At 42.1% G+C, this 14521-nt stretch overlaps 2 protein-coding genes across 9 annotated transcripts in view; one reads left to right on the top strand and one right to left on the bottom strand.

Annotated features, from left to right (window-relative positions):
- Nucleotides 1-7009, bottom strand: part of SENP1 (SUMO specific peptidase 1) — a 61931-nt gene extending 54922 nt beyond the window's left edge. For 2 of the 8 annotated variants that reach the window (XM_036297187.1, XM_036297183.1), the window contains exon 1: nucleotides 1245-1376. Coding sequence is in view for 2 of the 8 variants with exons in the window: in XM_036297184.1 (XP_036153077.1) it covers nucleotides 418-502; nucleotides 1245-1375; nucleotides 3310-3313 (220 nt within the window). In the remaining 6 variants the exon portion in view is untranslated. Of the gene's footprint in view, nucleotides 1-417; nucleotides 505-1244; nucleotides 1380-3309; nucleotides 3358-5930; nucleotides 6136-6912 lie in introns of those variants that run through there. The other 6 variants (XM_036297190.1, XM_036297185.1, XM_036297184.1 and 3 more) reach the window with 5 other exon arrangements.
- The window catches only part of PFKM (phosphofructokinase, muscle), a 43780-nt gene continuing 35432 nt past the window's right edge, over nucleotides 6174-14521 (top strand). The window contains exon 1 of the mRNA XM_036297179.1: nucleotides 6174-6304. The gene's annotated coding sequence lies outside the window, so the exon portion shown is untranslated. The remainder of the gene's footprint in view (nucleotides 6305-14521) is intronic.

Below are 14521 nucleotides of genomic sequence, written 5' to 3'. Positions count from 1 at the left end.
GAGGGATACACTTGGGCAGAAATAAATTTTCAGAATTCATGCTTTCAAGCAGAATTGAAATAGGCTAACTTTGAGCTTTAAATCAATAAAATAAATAACCTTTACATCACATAGACATATCTAAAACAAAACAAAACACTGTAGTGCCTTTTACAATGACATAATGAACAAGTAGGAGAATGGATTTCAAAACAACTTTTCCATTAAAAAATATTTAGTCGAGACTAGATCAGGTAAGTATCATAGCAACAACATACACATACACACATACACAGCTTACTAAAACGATGTGTTAGTGGAGAAAATACTATTTTGCTTTTGACAATGCTTTCACTTTTACAGATGGCAAACACAAATGATACACTAGGAAGAAATCTGAAAGGTATGTAGGTTTTGACTCCAAGTAATGTATCATACCTGAATAATAATTTGAACTATAAGCTGCACTTCTTGTAGAACATGTATAAGATCCATCCAAATTTCCTTGCCTGGAAGGTAATATCTAAACAAAGCAGAAGATTTTTCTGAAGTCATATTCTGACAATAAAATGTAGTAAAAATTTACACTGGAAAAATATGTATCATTAAACAAGATTATGACCTATTTCAGAATTCAATACAGGGTAGGGCAAAAGTAAGTTTACAGTTGTGAGCACATGAAACACAGTTTATTTTTGTGTTTCAAAAATAATATTCAAATTAGTAATGGCTTTCCTACTGAAAAAGACTGCTTTATTAATATTGCTCCTCAAACTTTAATGTGCATATAAATCAGCTGGAGATTTTTAAAAACGTAGATTCTTAGTCAGTAGGTATGGGTGAAGCCTGAAATTCTGCATTTCCAACAAGCTCCCAGGTGATGATGCCGCTGCTGGTCCTTTGAGAATAAAAGCTTTATAGCACGGAAAAATCTCAGAACTGCTGTATATTCACAAATATACACACCCCATTTAATGCTCAGCAATTTTAAGATACAGTTTAAAACAACATAGATCTGGGTACTGATAATTGTAAAATTCAGAGGAATAACAGAGTTTTCTCAAAGGTACTGTTGTCAAAGAACTCATGCATAGTCTGGTTCTTGTCTTAACTTTAATATATCAAACAGAATTTCAAACATTAGAGTCACTGATTCTAAAGAGGTTATATATATGCTTGTTCTTTTGAGTTTGCCGTTAAACTACATAAGATGAAAACTTAAGCCAAAATAATTCATTAACTGACAAAAGAAAATTATTTCTAACCTGATGGTCAGAAAGTGAAAGCTGGTCCTCTGGAAAACCTGTTTGCGACAGGAGATGGGTTTTAAATAAGGAGTTGTGGTTCACTAAAGTTACTTCTCCAGCATCCATTCTCATCCCATCAGCAATATCATCTGGAGAAAGAGTCCGAATTAGTTCAAGTCACATAATGCTTTAATAACTACTTTATTATACATCAGTCTTTTCACTTAATAAATGTAATTCCCAGCCCTGGCTGGGTGGCTCAGTTGGTTGGAGCATCAGTCCATAAACCAAAAGGTTACAGGTTCAATCCCCATTTGGGGCAATTACAAGAGGCAATTGATTGATTTTTATCTCTCACATTGATGTTTCTCTTTCTCTCCCTCCTTTTCTCTTTCTCTAAAAATCAATAAAAACATGTCCTCGGGTAAGGATGATAACAATAATAATTCCCAAAGACCAGCCATATTATAAGACCTCTCCTTCATAAATAACCATTGGCAAGAAATCTCAAAACTGTCAAGAGTTAAATGCAAAATTTTAAAATAATGACATTTCCCCAAAATAAATTTTTGAATGTTTTAACTGTAGAAAAAATTTTAATATAATAAGAATGGAGCAAAATTTCACAATTCAAAAAACAAACACTAGTTAACAGTGGTTTATTTCTTCTGTTTTAATTCAAAAAAATTAATCGACCTAAAAATGTTCTGCCAAAAACATTTATTCATATGGCTCTTAACAGACATCAGCTCAATCACTGTAATATTATGGCAGAATCTTACTTTACAACCATTTTTTGAGAACTTTGTTACTTTCTTATAAAAGAGTAGAATAGAAACAAATAATAAAGGAACTCAATGACTTATAATATCAGCAATGAAAAAAAAGGGAAACAAATGACAGAATGTACACAAAGCAAAAGAGAAAAACAGAAACAAGAGAGAAGACCAATGTGAATTTAAAAGGAGCAGATAGAATGTTTTAAGATCTAACTGTATAGATTTTCAGCCTACTCTTTTTAAAAAAATTTATTGATTTTAGAGCGACAAGTGGGGGGGCCACTTATTTATGCATTCACTAGTTGATTCCTGTATGTGCCCTAACCATGGATCAAACCCACAACCTTAGTGTATCGGGATGATGCTTTAAATCAGAGGTGGGAAACGTGCAGCCCTTGGGCCCTACAAGGCCCCCGGAATCACTTGGTCTGGTCCTGCCAAGGCATGATGGGTGAGTTAAGTCAATGTTTGACCAAATATAGCTGGCTAATTTTTAAGTTGATACTTCTGTATGGCCCGAGAATGTTATAAATATCCAAATGGCCCTTGGCAGAAAAAAGGTCCCCCACCCCTGCTCTACTAGTAAATGATGCTCTAACCAACTGAGCTACCCAGCCAGGGCTCTCAATCTATTCTTAATTTGGCTACTAGTCTTGACCTTATACTGACCCCCCCCCCCCCCTTTACAGACATAAAGTACCTTGAATAGTGGAAAATGTTCCAGTCACAACTGTCAGTGCCACTAGCTAAATAAAACTTAAAAATTACCTTAATCAAATTATTTATCATATAGAAGGAAATATAACAGTACTAAAGGGCAAGGACTCTGGAACCAGGCTGCCTGAGTTTAAATCCTGGCTCTGCCAGTTATAGTTGTGTGACTCTAGGCAAGTTTCTTAACCTCTGTGTGTAAGTTTCCTTGTCGATATAATGGGGATAACAGTGCCTATTTTGTAGGTACTATAGGTACCCTTGTAAGATGATTGTAAATTAAATAAATACATTTTAAGTAATTAGAACAGGGCCTCGCACATAGTAAATGTCTGCTGGTATGTATTATTTAGCTTTTTCAATACAATGAATGAGAAAATGCTTCCCAACAATGCTATAGACCAAGTCTCAACTAAAAGAAAATTGTTTGGTATACTGTATTACATAATTAGTATGAGATCTCCCTTAAAATTATTAAGCTCAAAAATGCAAATATTAAAAAAGTTAAGAAAACCCATTCTTCCAATTCAGCTTAACTAATCAGAGTAACTACAACTAGAAGGACTGAATGATCACTTCATAATCAGTCTTACCCATGTCAGGTCTTTTCACATCACTGACTTTAGCAGAAATACAAAGTCCTGTAAAAGAAGGCAGAAAACAGAAAGGTTATACACTGCAGTATCTCCTTCATTTAATTCTAAAACAGGAAATCACTCAGAAGTGAAATTTGTGTTATTAGTGGAGAAAAATATAAGGTGATAAGGAGAGTTGAGTTGATGGGAAGAAAATGAGAACTATAACTATCCTGAGGTCTTTCCAAACATTTCTACAATCTATGCTATACTAAACAGCAATTATGGACTACCCACAGAATCACAGAATATTACATCAAGAAGCAAGTTAGGAGAGCCAACCCTTTGGACATTCATTTGCATTTGGTCATAAAGTTGACTAGTGACTACACTGAAATTCCCAACCCATTGCTCTTGCTATTATCTCATGCTAAACTATTTCATAAACAAGTGATAGATCTTGTGGTGGTCCTATTAAGACTTGTCTTCTATACACGTCTTATTCAGTAGCCAAACATAAAGCTACTGATATTCTGAGGACAGTCAAGGAATGTCCCAGTAGTACTAAATACTTTCTCCCCATAGTTATTCAAACTGCTAAAATTCAAAGCTCTTTTGCTTATATGAAATTACTTTCTCCTCTGGTGGTTCTAATTTTCCCAGAAAAGGAGGTTAAAAGCCTAACTTGCTTGGGACTGGGTTAATAAACATACCCTCGGCACACATACTTCTTGGCAGATTTCCAAGAGAAGACTAGGCATGATAGTCACACTTATATTACTCATAATCCTATCACCATTATTTTAAAAAAAAGATTGAATACTTCATCAACTACAGAATGGTAACAGGTATTCGCTATGATCACAACAAAGTGCACACACAAAGAAAGGCTGCTTCAGCAAACAAGAAATCAAAGAATTTGAGATTATGTCCAGAGAGGTTAAGTGACTTGCCTAAAATCACACAGATGGAGCAAGGAAAAGCAAAAACCCAGGCATCCTGACTTAAAAGCAAATGTGACTTTCAACAAACATCACAAAACTACTCATCCTTTAACATATCCTCAATTCAAAGAGTCATACACTTTAACAAGATAAAAGCAAACCCTAGATAATTCTAGGGAATCTATGCTGTTTTATGATTTTAATAATTAAAGGCCTAAATTTACATTTTCATACAAATATATCCAGCTTCTTCAGTGTGCTTATGGTACTTTCATTTTGCCACTTTGCAGTAGCATTGGGAGAGGGACATTTAACCCAAGATTCAACATGAAATGCTGGATCTGGAACCTTTGGTGCCACCAAAATTCTTATAAGCATAAACATTTTTTCCTTTTTAGAAAAGTATTCTAATAACTCATTTCCTAGTTCACATTGGTCATTTATTTTACTGAAAGAACATAAATAGTTACAGATATTCATGTGAAGTCAATTTAGTAACTGAACAGAAGATAACGGGAAATCTGAAAGAAAAAAATGGCAAAGTCCTGACAGTAACAGAATGTAACAAGTATGACAAAACATTTATGTGCTTACATACATGCAAAGAGGTGATTATAAGAGAATGTTTAGAGCTATGAAGTTACTAGGAAGTATATACTGTAGGAACCACTGTACAATTAGCGTTAGCCAGGGCCAAGATGTGGTTAGAACCATTTATGATATGAAAAGGGTGTGGAAGTAATCATGTGAATCACCCTACTTTGTGCTCTGGAAAACTCTGTATATGATACAGTTTGTACTACATCATCACGTTTTTGTTTTTGGTATTTTTACATGTATTCTCTCCCGATTAGACTCTAACACCTTACACACTAAGAAACTTCTTGCACGCACACACATTTACTGTGCACCAATTACACACACACAAGATACTGAGGATAAGAAGAATAAGAACTGGTCCCTGCTGCTGAGAAGAGCACTGTCTACTGGGGGAAGTAAGATCCATAAATGGATATTTACAGCAAGCCAATAAAGCTAATGCAATTGGTAGGGTGGGAGTCAGGTAAAGGAAAGGCTTGCAAGCAGTAGCTAAGAGTTACATCATCTTAGCCTGAAGTAGCAGAACCTGTTTTTTAATCCATTTGCTCCTCTAGCTTTAACTCATCAGATGGGTGATATGAAGACCATATTAATTGTAATCAGATAAAAATGAAGTTTCCAAAATGGAACTAAAGCCCTAGACGGTTGGGATAATTAATTGTAATCAGGTAAAAAAATGAATGAGGTTTCCAAATTGGAACTAGAGCCCTAGCCGGTTCGGCTCACTGGATAGAGCTTCGGCCTCCGGACAGAAGGGTCCCGGGCCGATTCCGGTCAAGGGCAGGTACCTTGGTTGCAGGCTCCTCCCCTGCCCGGGCCCAGGTCAGGGTGTGTGCGGGAGGCAACCAATCGATGGGTTTCTCTCACATGGATGTCTTCCCCTCTCCCTTCCACTCTAAAAGATCAGTGGAAAAATATCCACAGATGAAGATTAACAACAACAACAAAAAAGATTAATTCTTTAAACACACACACACCACACAAATGGCACTGGAGGGGGGCGGGCCAGGAAGAAAATCTCTAAATTGGAAGAAAGTGAAGGAATCATGCTTAAAGTTTCACTGTAAACGTAATTTCCAATGGAGTGTAATTTACCTTTCAATAGGCGTCCTTAACACAAATTATCTTTATAAAGAGTAAAGGTCCGGCCTATTCCATCCACAATACCCACTTAGAACAGGAACCCCAAGTCAAATGGTTGGTGGGCTCTAGAGGGTTTCACAGACGTTTTGCAAGAATCACCACCACCCCGATTACAGTGAGCGTAGCAAACGCGAAGTGCCTTTCACAAGGCTGAGCGGAGAGCGATAAAGGAGCAGGTTACTGCCAACAAGATAGTGCCGATGCTGCAGGGGCGGCGATAACCAGAAATCACCAAGCTCGGGAGGAGCTGGGCGCGCGGCCAGAGAGCCACGGCAGGGGGCACCGGGAGAGGCGGTTCGGCGAATTACCGGGAGGCGATGAGCCAGGTAAGCAAACCGCGGCGGGTAGGGGGGGTCATGGCCGGGGCGGGAGGGTCCGGACGTTTCTTTCTGGCGGTGGCACTAGCGACCTCACATCGCGGGGAGATACCACACAGTAAACGAGTGGGAGAAATGGTTACGGGGGACGCAGAAGCAGTCGAGAAATACCAGTCAGGTCTCAAGGAAGGCGGGAGAGGAAGCAGGTGGGGGAAAAAAGAAAAGAAAAGCTGATCTTCCCGGCGAAAACAGCTTTCCCGTGAGATGACCCTGCTCTGGCGGGAAAGCCCCGAAATCCCAACCGGCCTGTTTCCCAGGAGAGCTGGGCGCCGAGACGGGGGCTTCCGGAAGGGCGGGGAGACCGCCTCCCACCGCCCAAAAGGAAAAGGCCTGAAGGAACGGCTCCCGGAGCCTAACGGCCGCCGGCCGGGTCGCCGGTGGACAGCTCCGGGGAGGGGAGGTGGTCCCAGGGGGCGGGGCAGAGGGAACAGCGCCGTCCCCACAGCCGTCCTCGCTTCCGCCCAGCCCAGCCCAGGTTGCGGGGCCCGGAGCAGCACAACTTCCCGGCCCAGGCTCCCTCCATCCTCCCCCTCCCCCAGCTTCCCGCCGCCACTCACCGAACCGGAACCGGCTGCTATACGAAGGGGTTTCCGGCCGGGCGCGGAACGTAAAACCCGGGAACGGCCGCGAACCGGAACCGCCTCCCCAACACCGGAAGAGCCGCTCGGTGGCTGAGGAGGAAGGGGGTTGGGGCGGGAGGTCAAAGAGCACAGTGAAGAACCCGCGGAACGCCTGCGCAGTGTGACCAGGCTCAGAAACCTAGGAAGCATCTGAGGCTGCAGTCACAATTTCTCTGATCTTTCAGTTTGGGCTTTTTCTTGTTCCCGGAATACTGTTAGTGTGCCTTCCGTCCTTCGCTTTTCTCTGTTCCCCCGACCACCTCACCCGCCGTCTTCTGGTTCCGGTGTGCGATTATTGCTTACAGCTCCAGTTTCCATGGCAGCCTTCTCCTGGCCTTTCATCTGCTGGAACCTGTTGCCACCTTGGCAGATGCAGACCTGAAAGCTCAATCAAGCTCAGGCTATATTGTGTTTTGAGAATCACAGAACGTTAGTGATTGTAGAGGATTTTGGAGATAGTTTAACAGTTTCAGAAAAGTGAAATATTTCCCCAAAGTTATAAAGTGTATAGCAGATCTGGGATTAGGAAATAAGTTTCTTAACTTGCAGACCGGTACTCTGCACCACATCATGCTTGATTGGCCATTAGGGAAAAGGAAAAAAATGGGGGAAGGGGCGGGGGTAGGGGGGTAGGGGGGGAGAGCTTCGGATTGGCATAGGTTAGATTCTAAACATGTAAAAACGCCCAGAACTCTTGAGGAGTTTGAAACAGGGGTGTAGGTGTGAGGAAAGCTATTGGGGATCCACCAGAGATTTACTTTTCTAAATAAAGAGAGGAAAGGACCAAAGGGTCTGCCCTCTGAGGAACTAAATGGCCCTGGTGGTGTTCCTGTGAGTGAATTGATTAACCTGTAATCTGTGCCATACTTTTTTTTTCTTTAGATAAAATATTATAGGTTTACTTAAATGTGTCATACTTTTTAAGAGAAAATAATGGAGAGAAATATGTTTGTTCATTCAGTTTTTGGGGCCTGCCTAGAAACCTAGCAGAAATGCTCCTAAGTAGGTACTCTAGACCCAAATGATAGCCACAGTCTGAGCTCAGACTTGAAGAATGGAAGCCGCTGGAGGCCCCCAGCCTCTTAGCTACTCTTAGCAGCTGGGAAAGGGGTGCTTGCTGAGTTCAGGGGATCTTGCTCTGTCACGTGTATAAAAGTAGATTTTTTGTATCACCTCGTAGATTGAAGTTTAGACTGTCAGGTCATAAGTCCTGTTAGCAGTGAACATACCTGGTCTGTGTCACTTTTGTTCATCTTCCTCATTTCACAAATCTGTTCATTTGGATTAAACTCTCTCTATTTCTAGGAGTCAGCCATGCATAAAGAGGAACTGCATCTGAAATTTTTCATGTGCGTGATTCAATCTCGCCAATTAGTCAGGACTCCTCAGAGAACAGGTACCTTTGTCTCTTGAATGGAGGCTCAATACAGGTTGTGAGACTTACTGATAATGTAAATGCAGGCTTTAGGGGTCAACTGACATTTATTCCATGATAAAATATTTGTCAGTCGTTTTATTTCCTGGTACAAGTATCAGGTAAGATTTTGGCCTGATACGTGCAGATAAGCCCTAGGCAGATGAGGAGGACTTGGGAATTGAGAGAGAATGAGATTTATAGGACATGAGCTAGTAGTTGATTTCTTGTCCTTTGTGAATTATTTTAATCTTTCTGGGCTCATCTATGGGGGTCCTTGTTCCCATTGTAATTGATACTCTGAAAGTTGTAAAATAAAGAGTCCCAAAGAAAACTGGCTTTCTCTTCTACCCCAGTCTCAAAGAATCTAGTTACATTTTCTGCTTTCCCCCATTTGTATCAAAGGAGTAGAGCCTTTTTGAGATAAGATAGTTGTTGAGAAGAGTCGTTACTTTTCTAATTTTTCGCTGGGTTTATGGAAAGAGGGCCTGTGAGGCATAGAGGGAATAAAAGTGAATAAGGAGCATTGCTTTCCCTGAATCTCACCATGAGGGTGACTTAAACACGTTGTTTCTCAGCTGAGGAAGCTTCCACTTCCAGCATGCTCACACAAAAGGAAGCTGAAGAAGCTTCAACTTCCAGCATGCTCACACAAAAGGAAGCTGAAGAAACTTCCACTTCCAGCATGCTCACACAAAAGGAAGGTGAGGAAGCTTCCACTTCCAGCATGCTCACACAAAAGCCACCACCTGAGGCAGACGGTTCGAAGAATCTAGATACTATGGATGATCCAGACACCATGGAAGACATACCTATTTTCACAAATGGTGAGGCATGTGGTTAAACAGGGGAGGAATGTGGAAAGGAGTATTGGAAAGTGAAAAATTTATGCATAACATTATAATTTAGGATAGATCTACCAAATTTGAATTATGAGTTAAGACACAAGGGGGAGAGAGAGAGAGGGGTAAATACATAGATATCATCTTGGGAACTTTAGAAAGAGGGATAATTCTCTCAGAATAATTGCTTGATTTAGTCAATAAGTAGATTGGTGCCCTTATAATTGTAAGCTACCAATCTGGTTTATCCTATTATCAGCAACCTTGACACATAAAAATGGGAACTTTAAAAATGGACTAGATTAAGGAGTTATTATATTGCAAAGTAATTCCAAATATTGTAAAAAATATTCACCTTAGGAACCATTTAATAACAAATTTCTCTTGTATGTTTTACATAGTGTTCATTTCATAAGCAATTTATATGAAACTTCAGAAACACATCTTTGTTTCTTCTCAACTTAAATATGTCTATACTGGAGTCAGTTCACTGCAAACACTTATTGAGTTCCCACTATGTACCCAGTAATATACTAAAAAATGATAGTATATATATATATATATATATATATATATATATATATATAAATAATTCGGTGCACGAATTCATGACCAGTGGGGTCCGCCGAAACCAGCTCTCTGACAATGCCCGAGGGGTGCTGGATTGCAAGAGGACGCAGGCCAGGCCGAGGGACACCACTGGTGCACAATCAGGGCCGGGGAGGAATGTGGGAGGTTGACGAGCTGGGGAGAGACTGCAGGAGTGCTCCGGGGCGTGTCCAGACCTTCTCGGTCAGTACACATTGGCCAGACCCCAGCAACAAGCTAACCTACCAGTTGGAGCGTTTGCTCCCTGGTGGTCAGTGCATGTCATAGCGAGCAGTTGAACGGCCTTAGCATATCATTAGTATATTACACTTTGATTGGTTGAACTGATGACCAGACGACTGCACACTTAACATATTAGGCTTTTATTATATAGAATATATATGACATAACCTTACCATTGTCCCAATAGTTTGTATTTTGGAAATGCCTTAGAGCAGAGGTCAGCAAACTGCGGCTCATGAGCCACATGCGGCTCTTTCGCCCCTTGACTGTGGCTCTTCCACAAAATACTGACTTCTGCGCATGGGCCACGAAGTTTCAATCGCACTGTACATGCGCGCCCGCATGTGGTATTTTGTGGAAGGGCCACACTCAAGGGGCCAAAGAGCCACGTGTGGCTCGCGAGCCACAGTTTGCCGACCTCTGCCTTAGAGTATATTTACTCCAACTCTTTATATTTTCAGAAGGAATTCAGATCTACAAAGGTTTTCCTCAAGAAGTTAAATTCATTGGAGTAATTACTCCCAGCACCTGTGAAAAATATAGTATTATTTATTAAGTAATCTTTTTGACCATTTAGTATTTGAAGTCATCAGCCTGAGATGAGAAAATGAACTGGAGACTCCCTGTCCTCCAGGAGCTGCAAGTTAAGGAGGGAAATAATAGCAGTCAATGTTAAATTAAGAGCTTTATTACTTCGGTTCAAAAAGTTGAATTTCAAAAGAGATGTCATAGTTGCCAGGAAGCAAAATCCCAACAAATTGAGAAAATGCTCTGGCGAATGGCAATTTTACAGTTTATTTTATACATTAGAATCAAAGTAGGAGCCATAAGGGAGTTTACATGAAATTTACTGGAGAAAGCAAAGTGGGGAAATCTCTGAGATTGGATAAAGAGTAAAATGGAGAGACACATCTTTTACATTGGTGGGTATAGGATAGTTAGCAATTCACATTTATAGCACAGAGAGATGGTATTCGGGAACAACATAACAATGAGGGGTTCTGTGGTCTCTACTCTGGTGCCCTGAGGGGTCTGGAAAAGGAGATTACTCTGACATTCCAAAGAGGAAAAAAAAAACACAACAGAAACAAACCAGAGGTATGTTATCTTAGATGCAAAAAGGCCGTAGACAGGCTTCCTCAAATAAGACTGATCTTTGTCAAGGAAGCTACAGGCCTAGGACCTGCCATGAGCCCCTTTTAGTTAGGAATTCTTATGTTCAGACCATCTGATGTGGTTACTTTTAGAGTTTGTAGGGCCTACGATGCTGGCCTCCTCTTAGCTTATCTGGTTAGTATGTGGCTCCTTTTTTGTTCATATATATCAAGTGTGTGTGTGGTTTATGTCCCTTTAATCAGATTTGCTTGCCCATGAATGAAAAGCCACGAGGTACAAGAAATAAACCCAGCTGGTGGCCTTGTCCTACAGTTTCTTTTGAATTTGTATAGATTATTTCTTTTTATTTTAGAGAGAAAGAGAGACAGTGACAGAGACATTGATTCATTGTTCCGCTTCTTTATGCTTTTATTGGCTGATTTTTGTATGTGCCCTGACAGGGCTGTAAAACCTCAACCTTGGAGTGTCGGGACCACACTCTAAGCAGCTGAGCCACCCGGCCAGGGCTAGATTGTTCTTATTTTCCCTCAACTCTCCTGCTTTTCCCATTCTCGTTTTGCTCTATACCTAATACTCTCCTCAGACTCCCTTTGCTCTGATGACCCATTTGGACCTACTTCTGTGTTTTGAACTCAGCAGTATCCCATAGAAAAAATTCTGATGTTCAACTTCTGCCTTTAAGCATTAAAGAGCTATATCTTTAAGAGCTATATCTAACTCTTTCAACTTTCCCACTAAAGAGGAAGTATCAAATATACATCTTACCTATTAGCCCCATTGGGGATCTCCCTTCCTCTGTTTCTGTCTTCTCTCTGCCTGCTTCCCTATGACATTTCCTCTTTCCTTCTTACCTCCCTCCTTTTCTCCCTCCTTCTTTTCATTTCTTCCAAGAAAATTTGCACACACTCTGTCAGGCATTGTAAACAAAATAGATACATTGCCCACCCTCATGAAATTTATAGTCTTGTGGGAGTAAGATAGTAATCAAATAACACACACACACACACACGCGCGCACACACACACACACACACACACACACACACACATGCCTTTTCTATATATAAAAGCCTAAGCAACCAAACGACTAAATGACAGGTCACTATGATGCACATTGACCACCAGGGGGCAGATGCTCAGTGCAGGAGCTGCCCTCTGGTGTTCAGTGCACTTCCATAGCGGGAGTGCCACTCAGCTGACTGATCCACCTTCCCAGTGGCCCACCAGCCTCGTGGTAGCCACTCACTCCCTCAATAGTTCCCAGGTCCAATCTCCAGAGAACAGGCCCGTCCCAATCCTGACAGCACCGCTGGCCTCCTGGGAGTAAGTCTCGGGCATTGCAGCCGCTTCCCTTCCCTAGACGCTCCACAGGAAGAAACAATATAAAAGCCTCCGCCAGGTGGCTCCCGACAACCAGCGCAAAAGTTAGCAGGACAGATCTGGATCCCAGGCTGGCAAGGGCACCTCACCAACTGCCCAGAGGGCCGATTGCATCCCAGCCTCCCTCACCTCCCTCCAGATGGGCACCAGACTCAGGGCTCACGGCCACTGTGGCAACATGAGCCTTTCCCGATTGGACTGACTGGGCGAGAGCTGGAGGCAGGCGCAGTGGGGCCAGGATGAGTGGGTGCAGCAGGCAGGAGCAGCAGGTGGCGTTGGACTGTGGGTTTCAGCCAGATCCCCGAAGGCCAACCCCAAGGGACCCCACCCATGCATGAATTCGTGCACTAGGCCTCTAATATATATATAAAACCCTAAGCAACCGTTTGACCAGTCGACCATTCGATCACTTACTATGATGTGCACTGACCGCTGGGGGAAGATGCTCAATGCAGGAGCTGCCCCCTGGTGGTCAGTGAGCTCCCACAGCAGGAGTGCCACTCAGCTGACTAATGGGCGCCAGACACCAGGCTTATGGCTGGCAAGCGTAGCTGCAGTGCATGAGCCTCTCCTGCCACAGCTGCGGTGGCTAGGGTGCAGCAGCGGGTCTTGGATGAGCAGGAGCAGGACTCAGGCTCCTCCCCAGCCACCTGCCACTTCGCGCACTACTACATCCCCCGCCAGAGGTCCCGGATTGAGAGAGGGCGCAGGCCAGGCTGAGGGACCTCACCAGTACGTGAATCTGTGCACTGGGCCTCTAGTGGTTAGATAATTAGAATGGTGCTAGGCCAATGAAGGAAAATAATACCTACCATGTAATCAAAGTATAAAATGGGACCTAATCTGGACTGAGAAGTCAGAAAAATCCTTTCTCAGGAAGACCTGAGAGATGAGTATGCATTAGACAGGCAAAGAAGGAAGAAGAATTTTCTGAAAAAAGGGACTTTGAGCTCTGAAATGAAAAGGAGTTTGGCTCATTGGAGGAATAGAGAAGGCCCATACAACATGAGTGAGAGGAAGAGTAGCTGGAGAATGAACTATAAAAATTGTATTGGTGCCCGGCCACTGTGGCTCAGTGGTTGAGCATCAACCAGAAGGTCATGGTTTGATTCCCTGTCAGGGCACATGTTCAAGTTTTGGGCTCAATCCCCAGTAGGGGGCATGCAGGAGACAGCTGATGGATGATTCTCTCTCATCATTGATGTTTCTATCCATTTCTCCCTTTCTCTCTCTGAAATCAGTAAGAACATATTAAGAAAAAAAACCCAATTGTATTAGAGCCAAATCATAATATACCTTCTAGGTCTTACCATTCCCGAGCTATGGGAAATCACTAAAGAGTGACAGGATCTTTAAAGAGGGTCATATTTGTGTTTTTAAAAGGTCATTTTGGCTCCTGGGTTGAGGATGGATTGGAAGGGGCAAAAGTGGTAACCTGCTGTGGTGGTAATGCCATTGCCTCGCTCCATTTGTCAAATCGAGGCAATGCAATTCTATTGGCAGAGGTGAGCCCAGAGCTACTGGTGCCCAAACACCCCAAAATCCTGGCCCAATGTCCCTCTGCCGCTGTTGCCAGCCTGAAAAAAAAATATAGGGACTCCCTGCAGGATGTCTGCTCCTTGCTCTAAGTGAAGCTATGAATGGAGAAGCTGGAAAAGTGGAAAACATTTTGTTTCTAGTCATACACCTGGCAGGGAAGCAGCTACAGCTGCAATTTTCTCCAACTCCCTGCCAATCAGTATAGACTAAGCATGTCAAACTCTCAGCCCACAGGCCACAAGCAGCCCACAACAAATATTTTTGCAGCCTAGCCAATATAACACTATGTAAGAAATGTTTTAATAAAAATTTCTTAACTTAATTTTTACAATATCCTGTTATACATAATTATTAATAACGAACTACACTGTTCACTAATAATTGATCACTATAATCATGTTGCATTCGTTTCCCTTATGCGCCTT

The sequence above is a fragment of the Myotis myotis genome, unplaced genomic scaffold (genome assembly GCF_014108235.1).
Source record: "Myotis myotis isolate mMyoMyo1 unplaced genomic scaffold, mMyoMyo1.p scaffold_m19_p_3, whole genome shotgun sequence".
In the NCBI taxonomy this organism is placed as follows: domain Eukaryota; kingdom Metazoa; phylum Chordata; class Mammalia; order Chiroptera; family Vespertilionidae; genus Myotis; species Myotis myotis.
Note: the sequence above shows the minus strand (reverse complement) of the source record. Positions and strands in the feature narration are given on the sequence as shown.